We start from the raw sequence: 22,310 nt of genomic DNA on the forward strand, positions 1-22,310 counted from the left end.
GACATGCCCATAATAAGTCCATGCTCCACCATGTGTACGCCCTCCTAACAGTTGCACGCTACTCGATTTTTAGGTGCACTATTTATAGAAATGCACCTAGCATTTTGGCATCCAAAGTTAGGCAAAAATGGCAAAGAACCATATGTCCAGTTTCACAAACTCAACTGTTGTGCATGCACTGGACGATGTTGCTGTGTGAAGGGGGTGCAATGGCTCGTTGGTTATCCAGGGGTCCAAAGAATGGACTGGGAATAAAGTCTTTGTGTAGCAGTTTTAACAACAAGTAGAGACTGCTACAATATAAGGATGTGACAGTAACTTTGGACTGAGTGACTCCTGATGCAGGCATTATTGCTGAAACACAGCCGTGTCGGGTCCTTTTTACTGTCCCATGTCATGAACGTTTGTAGTGGAGTTAAAAGTTCCCATCTTTGTTGTTGGTAACAATAAAACTTTTCAAAGACATACGGTTCTTTGCCATTTTTTGTTTTGCACTACATCTTCGTCAGTTCTGTGTGAAGATCTTTCCTCCTTCATTGTTCTGTGTACCCAAATTTAGAATTGCCTTTCACCTGTTTTTAAAATTGTAGATCTCATTGCATTTCTATGGGTCTGTGGATCTGTGTGACTGGAGAGCAGTAACAATACAGTTGATTGGTTCTAGGTTGTGTTACATTGTATGGGAGCAACAGAAGAATTATCTAAAGATATTATTGTGCACCTTGTACTTTAATTACTGTTATTAAACATTTCTAGATAAATGCAGCACTGTACAGACACAAAATTCGGACAATTTCTGCTCCATAGAGTTTACAACCTAATTGAGACCCACAGACAAGACAAATAATTTCCAGTAATCGCTTTAAAGGGTAAAGCAATTGCAAGTTTAATGTGAAAGGAGTAGGAAGGATCTGGAGATTTTGTTTTATTATTATTTAAAATGATTATGTGAGGGTCACATGATATCAGCATGTGAGCCGATGTCCCATGGTGACTCCACAGACAAACCCATACCGGTTCCGTGCATCTCTAAAATCTTCAAGGATTTGAAATCTTCCTGCATCTCTTTATGGACAGCCTTGTGTGAGGCTCCCCATAGATGTCTATTAAGCTGATAGATTATGCAAGAGCAGTCCAAGATCGTAACTAAGATTTCTGCCCCTGAGTTGGTGATACAGCAGCAAACCAAGGCTGCCTTCAGCCAACCCCTGGGTCTTCCCTCTGCTGCATCCTGCCTCCTCTGATGCAATTTCCTGTGGGCAGAACGTGGCAGAGGGAAACCCAAGGACTAGCCGAAGACAGCCTGTCATGCTGTTCCTGATGCCACTGGCAACTGATGTAAACTTTACAGGACTGTTAGGGAAATTAGAGAGCAGAGCCAGACCCACGGGGATGGGGACAGAGGAGGGAGAACGAGAGACTGGACCGAGGGGGAAAGATGCCAGCCAAGGGAGGGAGAGATGCTGGACCCATGAGGGGACAGAGGAAGAGGGAGGGGGCACTAGAAGCAATGCAATGCAAGTTGGCTTAGGACACCACTATCCCTTGAGCTGGCCCTGGCTTCAGTTGTTGTACCCAGCTAAACTTAAAATCCAGCACCAGGGTACAACATCTTCATCTCAAAGGTCAATATTGTTGTTTTTGTTAATGGCTTAACCCAATCATATCCATGCTCTGTGTTCTTTATATGGTATGTTATCTGCTTTCTTGGGACATTATATTTAACTTTTTACTCTTTTTCAATTGAATTGGTTGTGGCTAAATGGCATCAGTCTACAAGTCTCTACTAGGTCCTTCAAAGAAGCATCCTAAACCACACCCTCTCCAAAATAAATCACGTACTGTGACACCTGCCAGTGAGCCTTCCCAGAAGCAGCCCCCACACTCTGGAACACACTCCCAGAAACACAAGACTATTTCTACTTCAGGAAGCAGGCGAAAGCTTGGCTTTTCTCCCAAGTTTTTAATGGAGAAGGCAGCTAGCTAGATATACAAGGATACCAGTGGCAGCAGCACTTGCTTATGGCATGTACTCTGGCTAAGATCAGTTGCATACACTTTTTCTTACTACACATGCAATTTTTCCTTAAGTCAGCCACTCTTGTCTATCTCATCTGTCTGTATGTCCCACCTGCACATACACCCTATCCTATATATTACATAAGAACATAAGAATAACCATACTAGCTCAGACCAGTGGTCCATCTAGCCCAGTATCCTGCTTCCAACACTGGCCAATCCAGATTTCAAGTACCTGGCAGAAATCCAAATAGTAACAACATTTCCGTGCTACCAATCCCAGGGCAAGCAGCGGTTTCCCCATGTCTGTCTCAATAGCAGACTATTGACTTTTTCTCCAGGAACTTCCAAACCTCTTTTATACCCAGATACACTAACCACTGTTACCACATCCTCTGGCAGCAAATTCCAGAGCTTAACTATCTGAGTGGAAAAAATATTTCCTCCTATTTGTTTTAAAAGTATTTGCTTGTAATTTCATTTTGTCCCCTGGTCTTTGTACTTTTTAAATATGCCCTATTATTGCCTATGTGTGGCGTATTCTTAGTGTACACCGCCTTGGGTGAATTTCTTTAGAAAGATGGTAAATAGATGCTAATAACTGTAAATCCTCGCGCTTAGACATGTGCTGAATTCACAGCCAGAGATTACCTTGATTGATACATGTCATGTTGTTACTTGTATTATTTATCTTTGCATTTGAAAAGCAAGTCTACAAATTGACGCCTGAAGTCATAGAATAATAGCATTTACGCTCATGAATTCGCCACTAATTGGTCATTTCACGTGTCGGTGCTATTCTATAATATATGTGCTGAAATCGCTGACAGAGGAATTCTATATATGGCGCTTAGGTGTTAATTCAACACAAAGGGGCCCTCTTACTAAGCTGTGGTAAAAGGGGGCCTGCGTTAGCGTCGGCACGTGTTTTTTGATGTGCACTGAGGCCCCCTTTTACTGCAGCGGGTAAAGGCTGTCTTTTTTTTTTTTTTTCTTAAAAAGATATGGCTGTGCAGTAAGTGAACCACTTACCATGCGGCAATTTCAGGGGAGAGCACTTACCGCCATCCATTGAGGTGATGGTAAGGGCTCTTGCGTGGCACAGCCCAATTACCACAGGGAAGCACCGGCACTACAAAGATACAAAATATTTTTGTGGCACCAGAAATGCCGTGTGCTGGGGGGTGAGAGCTACGGCCGGGTTCTTGCGGTAGCCCGATGGTAGTTTGTTTGGTGTGTGGTAAGCCTGCAGTGGGCTTAACACTGCTTAGTAAAAGGGCCCCTGAATTTTAGATGCAGAAAGTCTTCTAACGGATGCCAGGTGCCAGAACGGGGCAGAAATGGCAGATCCGAGCAACAAGATGCTTACGTGCCCAATTATAGAATAGCACCTAAGCATTTCTGTGTGGATCTGCTAAGGGGGTGTGGCCATGGGAGGGGCACAGTGTGTTCAAATAACGCAGATTTGCACCCAACTTGTGTGCCGGGATTTACACCTGGGTGTAGTTGGATGTAACTCCTTGCGCCCAAAGTTGAGCTTGGATCCCGGTACGACTCACTATTCTATAAAGGGCACCAATCCTGGAACGTCTGGACACCATGGATCCTCAGAAGCTTAGCAGAGATTGGGTGGCAGAGCCGTGGGGGGAGGCGGGGTTAGTGCTGGGCAGACTTCTACAGTCTGTGCCCTGAAAATGGCAGATACAAATCAAAGTCAGGTATACACATAAAGTAGCGCATATGAGTTTATCTTGTTGAGCAGACTAGATGGATCATACAGGTCTTTCTCTGTCGTCATCTACTATGTTACTATGCAGCTTATTTTTAAAAGAGATTGTCGGCCACCTTCCGACACAAATCAGGAGATGGCCGGCCATCTCCTGAACCCAGCCAAATCGGTATAATCGAAAGCCGATTTTGGCCGGCGCCAACTGCATTCCGTCGCAGAGCTGGCCAAACTTCAAGGAGGCGTTTCGGCAGGGTAGCAAAGGTGGGACAGGGCGTGATTTCGAGATGGCCGGCTTTGCCTGATAATGGAAAAAAGATGGCTGGCTCTGACAAGCATTTCGCCGGCTTCACTTAGTCCATTTATTTTATTTTATTTTATTTTTGTTACATTTGTACCCCACGCTTTCCCACTCATGGCAGGCTCAATGCGGCGGGCAATGGAGGGTTAAGGACCAAGTCTCAAAAAAGTGCCCCAATTGACCAGATGACCTCTGGAGGGAATCAGGGATCACCTCCCCTTGCTCCCCCAGTGGTCACCCCCCCCCCCACCCCAAAAAAAAACTTTTTTGCCAGCCTCTATGCCAGCCTGAAATATCATACCCAGCTCCATGACAACAGTATGCAAGTCCCTGGAGCAGTTTTTAGTGGGTGCAGTGCACTTCAGGCAGGTGGACCCAGGCCCATCCCCCCCACCTGTTACACTTGTGGTGGTAGATGGGAGCCCTTCAACCCCCCCCCCCAAAACAAAAACCCACTGTACCCACATCTAGGTGCCCCCTTCACCCATAAGGGCTATGGTAATGGTGTAGAGTTGTGGGAAGTGGGTTTGGGGGGGATTTGGGGGACTCAGCATCCAAGGTAAGGGAGCTATGCACCTGGGAGCTATTTTACATTTTTTTTTTAATTTTTAGAAGTGCCCCCTAGGGTGCCCGGTTGGTGTCCTGGCATGTGAGGGGGACCAGTGCACTACAAATGCTGGCTCCCCCCACAAATCCAAATAAATGATATGATATGATGTGGTACTTACAGACTGCCAACTCCAAGTAAACTGGTTCAAAGGTGGTTACAAGCAACAACAACAAAAAATGCACTAATTAAATATGACTTCTGAAAAAGATAGGTTTTCAACCTTTACAAAAAGACAGATAAGTTGACATTGTGTTTGTTTATTTATTTATTTATACATACATGTATTTAGCCCACATGATTACGCCTAGAATGGGTTACAAAAATGCGCACGTAATTATGATAACAAACAATGTACATGATAAACAATGTATAAAATAATATAAATCACAAGGTACAAAATCCAACATCTTTTTTGTGCAGTTGGATATTTTATTAGGAATTTATCTGGAGCTACTTATATACTGGCTACTTTGATTGCTACAGTTATTTTGGAAATGGATACAGAATGTTTAAAAAATGTTTTATAAATACAGGAAACAACATTTTTATGGGTCCTCGGATATGGGCATTTTCAGATGTAGCCAGGACCACACAGAGGAGAAGGAGTTTTTATTACTTAGACCTAGAGAGACCAACAATTAGGGGCCCAATTTTTCTTTTGAAATTTCCCTGTAAATACATCTGGTATAATAATATTAAGTATATGTATTTTTTTGAGAGTTCTCAATTGATCGCTTTTATGAGAGACAAACTTTACTCTCAATGTGTCTGAAGATTTTTCTTCAGAAGTTCGATCCCCCCAGATGATTAAAGGGCCCTTTTACTAAGCAGCGGGAAAAAGTGACCTGCGGTAGTTTGGATGCGTGAATTTGACATATGCTGGGTCGTTTTTTTTACCATGGCTGGGGAAAAAAAGGCTTTTTAAAATGGAGGCAGTAAGTGGCCATGCAGTAAAATTAAAAGTACTGCATGGCTATTTACTGCCTAAGCCCTTAATACCACCCATTGACCTAGTAGTAAGGGTTCACGTGCTACTCGCACGGTAATCATGCAGTGCACGCCAATGTGGCTGCACTGCCGGTTACCACCAGGAATGCACCCTGTGGTAGAAAATTTAAAAAATATTTTCTACTGTGGGAAATATCACACGCCAGCTTCGAAATTACCGCAGGGCACATGTGGTACTCCAGCAGTAGTGTCGATTTTGGCACGCGTGCTACCCATTCATTAGCCCTACCACTGCTTAGTGAAAGGGCTCTTCAGGATTCTGCTGATAATTAAACTTGGAGCTAAATGGCCGGCTTAGCTAATTTATATTTTCTTATAGTTCTGCTTTACTTTCCAGATTTTTTTTCCTTTTCCAGTTAACATCCAATTTAGTGCTTACACACACACCGCCCTTTAATTGTGAACTTTAAATTTAGTGCTGCTGCTGTTTGTTTCATGCTTGTATTTCCTTGGCAGTATTTCCCCAGTGTATTACAGTAATATTACCTATCAAGTGTTATGCTTGGATATTTGTAAGTTGAAATTGAAAAAAAAATCAAATATTTTATATCGCACCTTCCACTAGATCATTTTTGGGAGCACCAGGGAGGTCTGCCAAATTTTATTACTTTTCTGATATCTTTGATATGGTGTCTGTTTTGTGTAATGTCTGAATCAAATCGTTCAACCTCAATGTTTCTGGAATCTACCTGCTCAGTTAAAAGGACACATTAAAATTATTTAAGAAGCTAAATGCCAGGCAAAATGGTAGAGACTATTATAAAGAACAAAATTACAGAGCATATTCAAAAGCATGGATTAATGAGACAAAGCCAACATGGATTCAGTGCAGGAGAAATCTTGCCTCGCCAATCTATTACATTTCTTTGAAAGGGTGAACAACCATGTGAATAAAGGTGAGCCGGTTGATATTGTGTATCTGGATTTTCAAAAGGTGTTTGACAAAGTACCTCATGAAAGATTCCAGAGGAAATTGGAGAGTCATGGGATAGGAGGTAGTGTCCTATTGTGGATTAAAAACTGGTTAAAATATAGAAAACCGAGAGTAGGGTTAAATGGTCAGTATTCTCAATGGAGAAGGGTAGTTAGTGGGGTTCCCCAGGGGTCTGTGCTGGAACCGCTGCTTTTTAACATATTTGTAAATGACCTAGAGATGGGAGTAACTAGTGAGGTAATTAAATTTGCTGATGACACAGAGTTATTCAAAGTCGTTAGATCACGGGAGGATTGTGAAAAATTACAAGAGGACCTTACAAGACTGGGAGACTGGGTGTCTAAATGGCAGATGACATTTAATGTGAGCAAGTGCAAAGTGATTCATGTGGGAAAGAGGAACCCGAATTATAGCTACGTCATGCAAGGTCCCACATTAGGAGTCACCGACCAAGAAAGGGATCTAGGTGTCGTCGTTGATGATACGTTGAAACCTTCTGCTCAGTGTGCTGCTGCGGCTAAGAAAGTAAAATAGAATGTTAGGTATTAGGAAAGGAATGGAAAACAAAAATGAGGACTTTATAGTGCCTTTGTATCGCTCCATGGTGCAACCGCACCTCAAATATTGTGCTCAATTCTGGTCGCCACATCTCATAAAAGATATAGTGGAATTAGAAAAGGTGCAGAGAAGGGCAACGAAAATGATAAAGGGGATGGGACAACTTCCCTATGAGGAAAGGCTAAAGCGGCTAGAGCTCTTCAGCTTGGAGAAAAGGTGGCTGAGGGGAGATATGATAGAGGTCTATAAAATAATGAGTGGAGTGGAATGGGTAGACATGAAGTGTCTGTGTACGCTTTCCAAAAATACTAGGACTAGGGGGCATGCGATGAAGCTACAAAGTAGTAAATTTAAAACGAATTGGAGAAACTTTTTCTTCACTCAACATGTAATTAAACTCTGGAATTCGTTGCCAGAGAATGTGGTAAAGGCGGTTAGCTTAGCAAAGTTTTAAAAAGGTTTGGACGGCTTCCTAAAGCAAAAGTCCATAGACCGTTAGTAAAAATTGGACTTGGGGAAAATCCACTATTTCTGGGATAAGCAGTAGAAAAGGTTTTATACTTTTTGGGGATCTTGCCAGGTATTTGTGACCTGGATTGGCCACTGTTGGAAACAGAATGCTGGGCTTGATGGACCTTTGGTCTGTCCCAGTATGGCAGTACTTATGTACTTATCTACTTATATTGTGCTCCTAAAGGAAACGTATTTGGAAAAAGACAACATTCAAAGTTAGAGAGTGGGTGGATCACTTTGCCTTTGTTTCATCTTATTCCAGATGCCAGAGAGAGGTGGCAATTTTAACACCATAAATGTACCCTAGTTGTAGAACAGCAATAGTAGATTCCAATGGTTGTTTTATTACTGTTATATGTTCTGTGGTAAATTTTTAAAAATGTGTATTATACATAATTTATGAACCCAGTGTTTATGCCCATAAGTTATTCTTGGAATTAATGAGTAAGCTGCTCTTATATCAGATTACCATGTTGGTCTGGTTGGTGATTCGTTATAGTACTTGACTGCAGTTGGGGGAAAAAAAAAAAGAGGCTTGGCTGCAGAAATGTATACATTTCTTGCTGTCAAAATTAAGTTGGTTTTTTTTTCTATACCTCTTGATGTTTACTTATTTGGCTGAAACCCAAAACACACACCCCCATCCCACCCATAGGCCGTCTCTCAGGCCTACCTTAGAACAGTGGTGTAGCTACAGGGGGCCACGGGGGCCTGGGCCTTCCCAAATTGGTTCTGTGCCCCTGGTTTGGCTGAAGCGTTTGTCCAGCGAGCATGCTCAATTTCATTAAAACGAGTATGCCGGAAATGAGGGGAAGAGAGAGCAGGGCAGGTAATGTGGCAGCGCTGGAGACCAGCGCTGGACAAATGTTTCAGCTGGCAGGGGTTGGGGACCCCCGTCAGCCAAGGTATGTGCAGCGGTGGAGAGGCGGACCAAAATGTGCCGCCCTACTTTGGGCTCTGGCTCCCTCCCACCTCGAGGTCTGGCTATGCCCCTACCTTAGAAAGGCCTAGTGGTGTCTTTGGGGACAATAATCAACCTCACTCATTCCTGCCCATTGCCGCTGCTCCAGTACAATGGCTGCCAAGACTTCCCATGGCAGCCTCAAGAAACTGCAGCAGAAGGCCCCAGCAGCCATTTTATGATTGGAACCAGCACGGGCAGACATTATGATGGAGCAGCAGCAAGGGGCAGGAATGAGGTGGGGATTGTTCCCGCCTTCAAAGACACCACTAGACTACCAGGCCTTCCTAAGATAGGCCTGGAGAGGGCCTATGGATGGGATGGGGGGGGGTAGTGATCATGGGGGGTGGAGAGAGAGGGGTGCTGCCACCAGGGGGTTTTGGCTCGGGAGGGGGACATTTTTGGTTGGATGTGGTGGGATGGAGTTTTTACAGTTTTGGGTTCTGCTGAAACCGAGTGACCAGTTTCGGTTGCAGATTCGATTTCAGCATAAACTGAACATCCTGAGTTTGGTCAGGCAGTACAGTTGTCCTTTGTTAAATTGTTTGTGGCATGGAGTACTAGACAGAACTATAAAATGTGAGTAAAAAAACATCCCTTTAGAAATTAAGCTGATCTTACTAGGGGGTACAGATATTCTTCTGGATTTCTCCAATGTGGTTTGTGTTTGTTAGAATAGCACTAGCAAAAATGAATGCTATGGACATCTCATGATTAATTGCATTTATAATGAGAGCGGCTGGTCCTGTATTTGGAAAATCCCATTGTAAAAATAGCCTATTTTATGGGGATAGATTTGCAGTCTCTCTCTCTCTCTCTCTCTCTCTCTCTCTCATATTTTAGGTAGGATCCCATGTGTGTCTATGTATCCTTATCTAGTATAACTGATATGAATATATGAAAATGTTGCTGTGTACTACAAAGTCATTTTCTTCTTTCTATAAAACATTTTTATGGTGCATACATTCCCACCATCACTTCAAGATAAATTTTCTGTTGGCTCAATAAAAGATATCACGATCTGTCAGAAATTCATTTTTTCCCAGAACCAGTACGGTTCCCAATGCTTTGTACTAGATAGCAGAAGACATCTTTACATTAAAGGAAATTTCATCTCTGCATCTCTTTCTACCCTGGAGGATTGTGAAAATGTCCAGTCCCAACTTGAACCTGGTGACACTTCTGGGGAGCAGTTTGGCATACACCAGCGGCTATCTCTTTGGAATTCAGGAGTGTGCATCGGTGCATTTGACCTCTCTAGAGACACTTATACAGGTTTGTGTCGCTATCTGAAGCTCTAATTTCTCTGTGTAGTCTTGAACGTTTGTTACAGGAAATGGTAGTTGTGCAAGAAGTTCTTAACTCAGGGCATCCCGGTGTTGTGTAATATACCTGTGTGAGCAGATGATAAGCAGGTAAATACTTCACCGGTTACCTGGCATGTCTAATTGTGTGGAAACATTTCTATAATAATGCAACATTGTAATAGTTGCTTTTAACATAGACATGTATATTTCTGAAATTAATATGGCTGCATCATATACTCCTTTTCCTTTCCTCTCCCCTACACCCCCCCCCCAAAAAAAAAAAAAGAATGAAGCATAGAAAATGTTTTAAGAGTCAAGATAAAATAAATGTGGGCAAAACAATTTGCTTTTTTCCACCTCTAATTTCTTTAGTCTTTGTTTCCTGATCTTCTTTTCTCCTTCTTGTTTTCTCTTCTCATCTCATCTATCCCTTTGTTTAGCTTTTACTTTCCCTTCAGCCTCAACAATTCTGTCCTTCTCTCCCCATTCTTCCCAAAAGATTGGAGCACTCACCTTCCACCAGAGCAGTAAAAAGTGAGTTAGTACTACTCTGAATACATTGGAAATATGCACCTATTTTTATGCGATCTGCATGTGGGTGTCCTGGGTACATAATTTGGATGGGGCAGAGCTGCAATGTTCACATGTATTTTTAAAAATCCATAGGTACACAGAGTATTCACACCCGTTTACACCTTCATCATAACACGTGTAAATTTGTGCATAAGCATTTGCACACTGTTGAGCCTGATTCTGGATGCTTATTTTATAAAGCTTCCTTGCCATATAAACTAGGCTTAATATGAACTCCCCCACCATGTACATGTTTAGCTTGAATAACCAAAAGTCTACCAATAGTAAATACAATCCAGCTGCTATATAATACTATTATAGAGCTATACAGTCATTGAGGAGGCAAACAGGGGCGTATCCGTTCAAGGTGCGTGTGTTGCGTATGCACCCCCTGTCAGTCCCTCCCTTCTCCCTCCCACTGCATCTCTCCCATTCCTTCCTGGCCCAGCAAAGGTCTTGCAATTCCCTCCCTCCTCCCCCCCCCCCCCCCCCCCTTAAAATCACCTCCAGTCTTCGCCCGGGTAGCATCGATGGCAGCAGAACTCATAAACTGCCTGCAGCCTATACCGGGGATTTCTCTGTGAACCGCCCCGCCCCTTCTGACACAACTTCCTGTTTTCTGAAGGGTAGGACTGTTCAGAGAGAGAGCCCAGTCACAGCCTATGAGTGCCGCTGGTGCTGCATGGTCAAAGACTGGAGGTATGGGGGAGTGGGAGCATGATATGCACCCCCCTGTTCAAAGTTCCTGAACATTTTTAAAAAAGCGAATTACCTACTTCTATGTTTGAGGCTTTTGGCAGTTTCCATTACCTTAGCCTCTAACCCCCCTTGCACTTATTCCATTGTTGTGGCCCTGTTAGAGATCTGCTTAGCTTGGTTTCTTTGACTAGCCAAAAAGGAGAATAGCGTGCTTATAAGGAAAGGCACACCATACCCACCCCTTCCCAGTAAACCTATTTCACACCTGAACCATACAATAAACAATGGTTCTTTAAAGTTATGTCTCCTTCAAAGGATATTTCATGCTATGTTTAGCACCACACAGCCATAGGGCTTCATTTCAATGTGTCTGTTCTTGGTGACAAGTGGCATATACTGTTCAGGTATGATACCCATTCAGATGCCTTCTATAGCAGGGCTTCCCACACCTTCCTAATAACCTTTTAGCCAGTTGGGTTTTCAGAATAAACCACAATGATTATGCACAAAAATACATTTGCATATGTTGGAGATCCGGTGTGTGTAAATATATCTCATGCATATTTATTGTGGGTATTCTGAAAATCCAGCCCCACTGTGGGGTCACCAGAACAGCTTTGCAAAACCCTGCTGTAGAATCTGGAAAGCTATTACAGGTTGCATTTCACTCAATGGGATGAAAATAGAAGTTTGGTAGATGCCAAGGACCACTGATTTCTCTCATTTAGGCTGTTTTTTTGTCTGTAGGTGAGATTTGGGCTGCTGTATATTGGAACCACCTTGGTGTTTGGACCCATTCTGGGCAAGAGCTGGAGACTCTATAAAGTTTTCACCCAGCGAGTACCTGACAAACGAGTGGTGAGTGATCCTCACCAAAGTGCTTGTCAAAGCTATCTGTGATACGTGCAAAGCTGAGTCTACACTCAGTAAGCACTGGCCACCCAATGCTGTTTAACCGACCAGGAACAGCTACTAGCCAGTTAATTAGCACTTAACCAGCTATCCACGAATATTCAGTGGGGGATAGCCGGCTATTTCCCGCTGAATATTTGCAATCGGCACATAGTGGCTAACTGTCTTTATAGTGTGATAATAACCGGCTAGCTGCGAATATTCAGTGCTTCGCTGGCTAGGTTTGGTGGCCAAATTGGGCCGCCCCAATAGCAGACCTATCTTTGGCCGCTATAACGTTAACCAGCCAGAGATGAATATTGACTTGACTGGTTAAGTTTTAAACTGGCCAATAACCCCCCCCACACACACACACACACATATTCAATGCCAATCACCGGAAACAGCCAGGTATTGAATATTTGGGTTCACCACTGACCGCAGGAGATAGCCAGGCTGCCTTCCGCAGTCTGAATATCGACCTCTGAGACTATTAAATCATGCCTGGTTTGATAACTGCTTCTATTGCAGTGTGATGTCTACAAGACTGTAACTTTTGTTGTTGGTTGTTTGTTTCATTAGTTTGTGTGTGTGTGATTTTTTTTTTTAACCCAGTGATTACCACCTGCTTTGTTCAGCTTCCTGCTCAGTTAAAACCAGGACTGGGAAGACTGTTCATAAACCTTCATTCACAACTCCCCAGGGAATTGTTTTTCCTCTATTGTTCATCCCTCAGTCATTGTAGCAACAATTCTTGGCCTGATTCCATGTACCATGGCTCCTTTTACAACCTGATAATAATAGGCCCTAATTCCAGCCACAAGAGGTGACTATGCTCACCACCTTCACAGTATCTCCAGTCCTCTGAGCTATGGGGGCTTTGTTTGGGAGAATATTAGAAACAAAGCTACCATAGCACAATTAACTGGGTTAGCAATGCTAAAAAAACTTGTATTAGCTCAAAGCATTACAAAGTAGAAGTAACAGCAAATGGTGCTTAGACAGAGGGCCCCATACACAGGACTGAAAAATTGCTGACACATTTGTCAAACTTGTCATCTTTGAATCTGCAGCACTAATCTCACAGATCTGAACACCTGCTGCAGTCAGGGTGGCGGGTCACAAGCAGGCATGTACTGAGCCTCATTAATAAAATAGTGAAAGAAAGTTAATGGTGTAAGTCTGTGTCTCAGAAACTCATCTACAGAAAGACCTCACAGAAAACAGACTATACTTCTAACTGGCTGTAGTAATTTATTATGTGCACTATCAAGCCAAAATGGAGACGTTAATGAATTGGATGCACAAAGCACCCATAATCACCAGAATACCTTGGAACCGTGGAGTATATAGAGGCTGACTGAATTTCGGTTTTGAATTTGATATCGGAACTGACCCCAAATTTTCAGCAGAAACCAAAACCGTGGTCCCTGCCTCCGCAAGTCCATTCCCTCCGACTGGGAACTTGTCCCCCTCCTTGGCCACTACCCCGGGCCTACCTTCTAAAAGCCCTGGTGGTCTAGTGGCCTCTTTGGAGCGGGAGTATCCCAAGTTGCTCCTTCCCCTGCTGATTGCGTTGTGAAAATGGCATCTGCAGCATCCTACAGCAGCCTCAAGAAACTGGCACAGGAGGTCACAGCTGCCATTTTGAGATTGGACATGGCTCCTGCCCATGACTATTATAGTCCCAAAATGGTGGGTACCACCTCCCATAGCAGTCTCGCCTGCCATTTTTGCAATGCAGCCAACTGGGGCAGGAACAACTCGGGATTCTCCTGCCCCAAAGAGGCTACTACACCACCAGTGTTTTTAGAACGTAGGCCTGGGGAGGGCCTATGAGTGGGAGGGGGTGTTGGATAGCCCAGGAGATGGGGACAAGTTTTCTGTTGGGAGGGGGAGAAAGGCTGGCTCAGGGGGATGGACTTGTTGTGGGAGGGGCGAGGCCATGGTTTCAGTTTTAGCCTCAGTTCGACCAAAACTGAGCAGTGAATTTCAGCTGTGGTTTCAGTTTCGGCCAGAAACATAACCACCGGTTTTGGTCAGCCTCCAGGAGTATAACCAGTAAACTGAGCAGAAGTTAATTCTAAACAGTTTATACATATGCAATGCGGATTGGGTCTCATTCACTCACAGTGGCTTAGAGTCACTTTTAAGTGCATTTTGCTGAGATATACAATAGCCATTCTTTTAGAGCAGGGTTCTCAACCCAGTCTGAGATGCACCCAGCCAGTCAGTCAAGTTTTCAGGCTATTCACAATGAATATGTATGAAATAGATTTGCACACAATAAAGGCAATGCCTGTAAATCTATGTCAAGTATATTGATTGGGGATAGCCTGAGGATTTGACTGGCTGGGTTTGTTCCATAGACTAGGTTGAGAACCCCTGCATTTAAAAGCCTACTATATTAAAGATGCAATCTATAGTAAGACCACCAGATGGCTGTTTGGGGTTGAATTTGTTTTGTTTGGGTTGTTGTTGTTTTTTTTTTTTTTTTGTATTTTTAAATTCTGTTTAGTTGCTGTTCTTACTGAGGACATGCTACTCATTCCCTGTATCAAACTGTAAGAAGATGAAAAGTCCTATATACTAAAGCAGATTCCTTCTGCATCTTATTCATGAACATGTTGAAACAAGCTCACTATTTAATCGTTTAAACTGGAACAACAGTCTTAATATTCAAGATCACTTAAAGGGCAGTTCCATAACAGGACACCACTTAAGCATTCAACTGTAGAATACTGTCACCTTCACAAGTGCACTTATGTGCCGAAGCAACGGCAAAACAGCTACATGCTATTCTGGAAGGGCACACATAAGTTGCATAACATGCAAATGCAAGGGGGTGTTCACATGGGATGAGCATGAGTGGAGCTGCCACCTACACATACAACTTACAGCAGTGGTGTAGCTACAGGTGGGCTTGGGTGGGCACAGACCCACCCATTCATAGCTCAGGCCCATCCTGAATGGCCCACCAAAAAAGTTCAGTGGCAGCTACCTCCCCTCCTGTGGCCTGGCAGCTCTCCCCTTCTCCAATCTACCTCGTCATCTTCACTGGCACAGCAGCGACGCACCTCTGCTGCCAACATCGGCCTTGCAAGCTTCCTTCTGCCACATCCTGCCCTCGCTGATGTCACATCCTGTTTCCTGGATGCAGCAAAGGAAAGCGTGCAAGGTTGGTGCAGGCTGTGAAGGTGCAGTGCTGCTGCACTGGTAAAGATGCCGAGGTAGACAGGAGAAGCTGCCAGGTCACAGCTGAATCCAGGGTCTGAGGAGAGGGAGGGAAATACAGGACAAAGGGCGATAGTCCTGTCTACGCATGCCCTTACCACATGAACATGACTATAGTTTCACTAGATCTATGGTTGGTGTAACTACAGTCGCCTACATGGAGATGCACCGATGCTGAGTTATAATGGTATGCCATAATGGAGTCCAGGCATCCAGATGCCATTATAGGATAGGATATCAGCATGCAGCATTGGTGTGCCTAAAAGGGGCGACTTCTTATTGTCCAGCAGGGTGAAAGTTTCTTCAGGATGGACATGTTTTAGACTGACGAGGATTGTAAGCTAGGTCACTTTGAAAGATACGTTCTTCTGCTTCTGGGGGCATCCATTTCACTGCTAGCAGCAGTAGAACAATGATGTTTGATGGTCTTCCTCTTTGTGGGTAATAGAGAGTTTTGTGACCTCACTGTCTGCTCCACTGGATGTTACTAGATGAGCTCTCGTAAAGATTTACTTGCTCTTGATTCACTGGGGTCTGAATCTAATCACTCAGCTAGTGGTAGACTTTCACCTTACCATGCACGAGTTTTATTAACTTATAAGCCTGAGGTTCCCTTTTCATTTTAGTGAGTGGTTTTTTTTTTTTTTCAGATGGCCATGCCACTCAAAATTTGAGCCTTAGGCTCACTAAATTTCTAGGTCACCCATAAGCATTAATGTCTTCAAGTGTAGTTGTGCTTATATAGAAACTGCTACACAATGAGCCACTAGAATTATTTTTTATCAGTAAGGGAACAATTTGTCCAGCCAGTGCATCTGCCTTTTGCTTATAAGAAGTCCATAGGCTAAAATGATGGCACTGTGGTGCTTTTAGACAATGAAACCTTGTACAAGAGGATAGTGAAGGCAATGACAACACTAACATAGTCAAAGACTGGTTCTCTACCACTATGAGAAGATAACTATATGATAAACTAGCAGCAGCTGCTCCTTTTATCTTTATTCACCAGACCCGTCAACTGGGCCCTTAACACTGTCCTCCATGTCTGTCCCAATTATATCCAAATTCTGTTAGGCCCTGATTTTCACTGCCTCTGCTTGTAGATTATCCAAAGCTTTGCAATATTTTTACGATTATTCTATGTTACAGATTATCAAAGACCTCCAGCTACTGGGACTGGTGGCCCTGCTGGTCCTTGCTGATGCTCTTCTCCTCATGATCTGGGTTTTTTCTGATCCGGTTCAGTGCATCAGGTCTCTGAACTCATCCATCCGGGTAAGGTAACAGCCATATAAAATGTTTGTACCCTGGTCTTTCCATAGATTCAGTTCAGCTTAAACCATGTAAAGGTGTTTAAGAGTCTTTTTAAAATTTCATTTCTTTATTTTGAATAGCAAATTTCTTCCCTAGTGGGACTATCCTTTTTCCTTTTGGAACGTTAGGACTGTTAGCTTTCTTTTAGGAGAGAATAATCCACCTAAGTGGATGAACACTAACTCCCACGTAAAAATAACAGCACAGAAAGAGAGTGGGAAATGGACCAATGACTCCAGGAGAACGGGAGATGAGATTTCAAAGAACCACTTTATTCAATGACTCGACACAGAAAACTGTGTTTCGGCCAAAAGGCCTGCCTCAGGAGTCTAAAAACAATAAATATTTAAAAACATAAGTTCAAATAAACAACAATAATAAGAAAATTATACATCAAACAAAACTCTGACAGTATATATATATATAGTTAAGAGATGGGCTAGAGTAAAAGCTTTCTTTTAGCCCAGAAATATTTCTAATGTCGTATCTATGCCCTCAATCTCGATCAGGTTGTCTATTGAAACTCTTCACAGTTTGGGGGTTCAGAGGGAATACTTCTAAGAAGGATTCAGACTATCCAAAATGCAGTAGTTAGGTTCTTAGATGGGGTCAGCAAGTTCAATCGCAGTACATTTTTACTAAACAACCAACATTGGTTGGTGATTGTTTCAAATACATTGCAAATTTCTTCTACTAATTCATCATGCATGTCATAATGGGCAGCTGCAGTACCCGGCATCGCTATTGTCTCCTCATATGTCTAAACGACCATTTGGATCAATACTAGCAGACTCATTATGCTTGCCATACCTTTTGGTAGTTTTCAATAAGGCCTGTAAATCCTCCTCCACTTACATATTTATTTATTAAGATTTATTTACCGATCCAAGATGGCCGCGACTTACTAAGCACTAGCGGGTCTCGATCTCTCTATACAAAAAAAATGCCTAAACGGAGAGGGAGATTAGCGGTTAGAGCTTCCCCGCTAACTCCCTCCTTACCTGGTCCTTTGGATCGTTACTTGAGACCCCAGGGAGTTACTCATGATGGCGGAACGCTGCCAGTCGGAAACGCCGGCGAATTGGAGATTTCGGCGCTCCCTGGCCTTGAAGTCACTCTGAGCCCCGCCGAGCGCACCCCTCCTCCACAACCGCTTGGCGCCAGTTCATTCCTTGAGGATTCGACAGGGTCCACCCCGGAAGAGGGCAGGGGCCCAGAAGAACGCCGAATGGAAGCTGTTTTTACATCTGGAGCTGGACTGGAGGGCAGTATGCCCATGGAAACGCCGCGGATTGAGGAGAGAAACTCTGAGGAACGGAGTGCCACATCTGAGCAAACTGTAAGATTTGAAATTCCTTTAGAACTCCTGGTCAAACCCCAGGAGGTTACATTAGAAGCTTTGTGGGATTTGGTTTCTAACCTAGGGCAGTTATTCCTAAAACAGTCTAATGAGGTATTACCTAAATTAAAAACCTTGGAAAAAGATCTACAAAAGAAAGAAGAGCAGATAAAAGACTTGAATGATAAAGTTGTTAAAATGGATCAAAGGATTATGAAATTTGAAACAGTACAATCTACTATGATTAAAGACTTGACGAGCCTAAGGGTTAAAATGGAAATCTTTGACAATTATACTAAAAATTGTAACCTCAGATTCGTCAATTTTCCTAAACTTCAGAATGTTGCTCCTATGGAAATGTTGAAGCGCTATATGCGCGAAATACTATTAATTCCTGAACAAAATTTACCACCAATGACTATGGCTTATTATATCCCTGGGAAAGACCTAAATCAACCCGAAGCTCCATTAGATGTCTCACTTTTGTTAGAGACTTCGGATATTGATCTAGCGACTGCAGCCACATTAGTGGCAACAGTCGCATTGTTACCAGACAAGAGTTGGATTTTTCGTCTATTTTTTCGTAACAAGATAAACCTTTTTTAGGTTTTAAAATATTATTATTTCCGGATGTCTCTAAGGAGACAAGAAGACGGAGGAAACAATTCTTGCTCCTTAAGCCGGAGATTCTGCACTTGGGGGGTACCTTTTTTTTAAGATACCCCTGCAAGTGCATAATAAGGGTTAGAGAAAAAAAATATGTATTTACAGAACCTGCTCATGTGTCGGCACTTATAGCCTCAGTAAAAGTGGAAAAGCGCTAAATATATAAAATAACTCTGCCTAGTTGAATTAGTATGTCTTCCGATATCTATTTTCCTTGTAATGTTTTTTCTCCTTTTGTTTTCCGAAATCTTGGATCTGAATTTATGGACTTGAGTATTGTTTTCTTTTGAAAACGTGAGGAATTCACCTTTTCCTTTATTATAATGATTGAGCATGTTATTGTTAAATGGATACTATCCTGAACAAGAATTTTGCTTGTAATATATTTAATAATATGAATAAATAAATAAAATAAAAATAAAAAAAAGATTTATTTACCACCTTTTTGAAGGAATTCATTCAAGGTGGTGTACAGTAAAAATAGATCAAACATGAGCAATAGACAATTGCAGGAGTAAAAATATTCAAATAACAACACAAAGTATGGCGTGGAGGGGCATAATCGAACGCCCATCTCCATGGGCGTCTATGTCCGAGAATGGGTACGTGAAGGGGCGGGACAGACCGTATTTTGTAAAAAAAATGGGCGCCCATCTTTTTTTCGATAATACGGTTTGTGCTGGGCAAATGCATCGGATGTGTGCGGATTTGAGCTGGGCGGTTTCGTTTTTCTGCGACAATGGAAACTGAAGGCACCCAGCTCAAAAACGAACAACTCCAAGGCATTGGGTCATGGGAGGGGCCAGGATTCGTAGTGCACTGGTCCCCCTCACATGCCAGGACACCAACCAGGCACCCTAGGGGGCACTTGTAGCAATTAAAAAAAAAAGTAAAATACCTCCCAAGTCCTTAGCTCCCTTCCTTTGGGTGCTGAGCCCCTCAAATCCCCCCCCAAACCCACTGCCCACAAATCTACACCATTACCATAGCCCTTATGGCTGAAAGTGGGCACCTAGATGTGGGTACAGTGGGTTTTGGGGGCGGTTTGGAGGGCTCCCATTTTACCACCACAAGTGTAACAGTTAGGGGGGGTGGGCCTGGGTCCACCTGGGTGAAGTCCACTGCACCCACTAACAACTGCTCCATGGACCTGCATACTGCTGTGATGGAGCTGGGTATGACATTTGAGGCTGGCATACAGGCTGGCAAAAAAAAGTTGCTAGTGTTTTTTTATGGTGGGAGGGGGTTAGTGACCACTGGGGGAGTAAGGGGAGGTCATCCCCGATTCCCTCCAGTGGTCTTCTGGGCAGTTGGGGCAAAAAGGGGTCCAGAAAAAGTGACCCAACTTCTCGCTAAAAACGCTTTTCTTTTTTCCATTATCGGCCGAGGGTGCCCATCTCTGCTCGGCCGATAAACACGCCCCAGTCCCGCCTTCACCACGCCTCTGACACGCCCCGTCAACTTTGTTCGTTCCCACGACAGATTGCAGTTGGAGGCGCCCAAAATCTGCTTTCAATTATACCGATTTGGGTGCCCACCGGAGAAAGGCTCCCATCTCCCGATTTGGGTTGAAATATGGGCACCCATCACTTTCGAAAATAAGGCTGATAGTATACTACTTACAATGCCAACACAATACGTAATAGAACATTTTAATTGATAGTGAAGGGTAAAGCAAAGATGGAACATATAGATATGTAAGAGAGTAAGAAGAGTTAGAAAGTAAGGTGACTGTTTTAAAGAAAGTTGTACATGAGGTCAGAGAGATGGTTAAATATTATCTCATCTAGGGTAGGAGTGGATAAACATGTCCTGCTGCAGTATGTGCAACCCGAGTCACTCCTTGTGTGAGTGAGACTAACAAGTTAGTTACTTCTTCCATTAAAGGCCTGGTTGAAGAGCCAAGCTTTCACCTGCTTACTGAAGTAGAGATAGTCTTGTGTTAAGCGGAGCCTTTCAGGCAGTGCATTCCAGAGTGTGGGGGCTACTCCGGAGAAGGCTTGCTTGCGGGTATCACATTGTGTAATGTCTTTTGGAGAGGGTGTGGTTAGTCATAGTCCTTCAGAGGACCTTAGTGTCTTTGGCGGTGTGTACAGGATTGTCTTATTCTTCAGGTACGCTGGGCCATTTCCTTTGCGGACCTTGAAGATCAGACATAGTTTTGAATTTAGCCTTGTATTGTACTGGTATAAATAAAGTTTTTGCAAAAATGGTGTGATGTGGTCACGTCGCGTGCAACCTTCTCTGAGTCTTGCTGCTGCATTCTGAATCAACTGGAGCTGGTGCAGGCCTGTTGTAGTCAGACCATTGTATAGTGCATTGAAGTAATCCAGTCTTGATGTTATCATGGCATGCACAACTGGGATAAGATTTACCTTCTCGATGTAAGGAGAGAGGCAGCTTAGCTGTCGCAAATAGTAGAAGCAGCTCTTGAAGGTTGCTTGGATTTGGGGAATCGAAGTAAGTGTTGAATCTAACTGTATTCCAAGATTCCTGGCTTGTGATTTGAGGGGAATTTTGATGTCAGGTATGTATTCATTTGTGTTAGGGAACCAGAGAAGCTCAGTTTTACTTGAGTTCAGGCAAAGTTTCTTGTGTTTAGTCCATTCTTGAATAGCCCTCTTGTTATGGAATAGACTCCACCCAGATATCAGAAGTAAGAGTAATGATCAGCACTATAAGAACTAAAAACCCACCTTTTCTCTCATGCATTTAAAGCGCAATTCTATAACTGAGACTTGTATTTCCCAGTAAATGTACAGAATACCAGCACTTTCATAGATAAGTGTATAGTTATGTACACTAGTGGTGGGCAGAGCTAGTAAGCGGTATTCTGGAAGCATGTGTGTAAGTTGCATTGCGCATATGAGTGGAGCATTGGAGGGGCATGAGCAGGGTTGTCACATAGGTCGCATTTAAGTGACCATAGCACACCAGGTCTATGGCTGGTGTAGCTACAGTTGTATATATGTAGGCTTGCCAATGGCAGGTTACAATAGTATTTTCTAATGGAATCTGGGTGCCCAGTTCCTGTTACAGAATAAGCTGTCATGGCATGGCACCCAGTGCATCTAAAAGACACCCGCTTATGGAATTGCCCCCTTAGGGCCAGATGCTCAAAAGTCACCATTAAATACTGTGTACATCTATATTAGCAGTTGAACTTACCAATTATGAAACAGCGATCGAAGCTCAAAGGAAATCTCATGCAAATGAGATGTGTGGAAATTCTGCAGGTGGCTCGGTAGGTAAAGTGCCTAGCACATGTGTAGTACAGTCTCGTGGTAAGCGTCGATGTTATAGGCGTGTATCCACTGACGTGACATCACATTGGTTACGTGACTTTTTTAACAGTGCTGTTACGTGCAGGACACACACACACACACACACGCATATGATACACGCACATGGCACATTTCACACACACGTGCAGATACTACTTTAAAAAGTACAAGCAGACTGCTCCACCGAGAAGTTGCTCTCATGCAACAAGAGCTCCATACCTGCCGGAACATTTTGAACATTAAAGGTAGGTGCTCCTTTCTGTGCATTGCATGGAATGCTCATATTAATACTAATGAGCTAGTTGTAATCGGGGGGGGTGGCCCAAGGCAAGATGCCGCATGAGGCAGGGCTGAGAGGCTGCCTACTCCCCCC

General features: G+C 43.3%; 1 protein-coding gene across 1 annotated transcript in view; it reads left to right on the plus strand.

Annotated features, from left to right (window-relative positions):
• GPR156 (G protein-coupled receptor 156) overlaps positions 1-22,310 on the plus strand; it is a 78,707-nt gene that overhangs the window by 3,359 nt on the left and 53,038 nt on the right. The window contains exons 3-5 of the mRNA XM_030205099.1: positions 9,770-9,905; positions 11,957-12,067; positions 16,484-16,609. Coding sequence (XP_030060959.1) covers positions 9,770-9,905; positions 11,957-12,067; positions 16,484-16,609 — 373 coding nt within the window. The remainder of the gene's footprint in view (positions 1-9,769; positions 9,906-11,956; positions 12,068-16,483; positions 16,610-22,310) is intronic.

The sequence above is a fragment of the Microcaecilia unicolor genome, chromosome 5 (assembly GCF_901765095.1).
Source record: "Microcaecilia unicolor chromosome 5, aMicUni1.1, whole genome shotgun sequence".
Classification (NCBI taxonomy): Eukaryota; Metazoa; Chordata; class Amphibia; order Gymnophiona; family Siphonopidae; genus Microcaecilia; species Microcaecilia unicolor.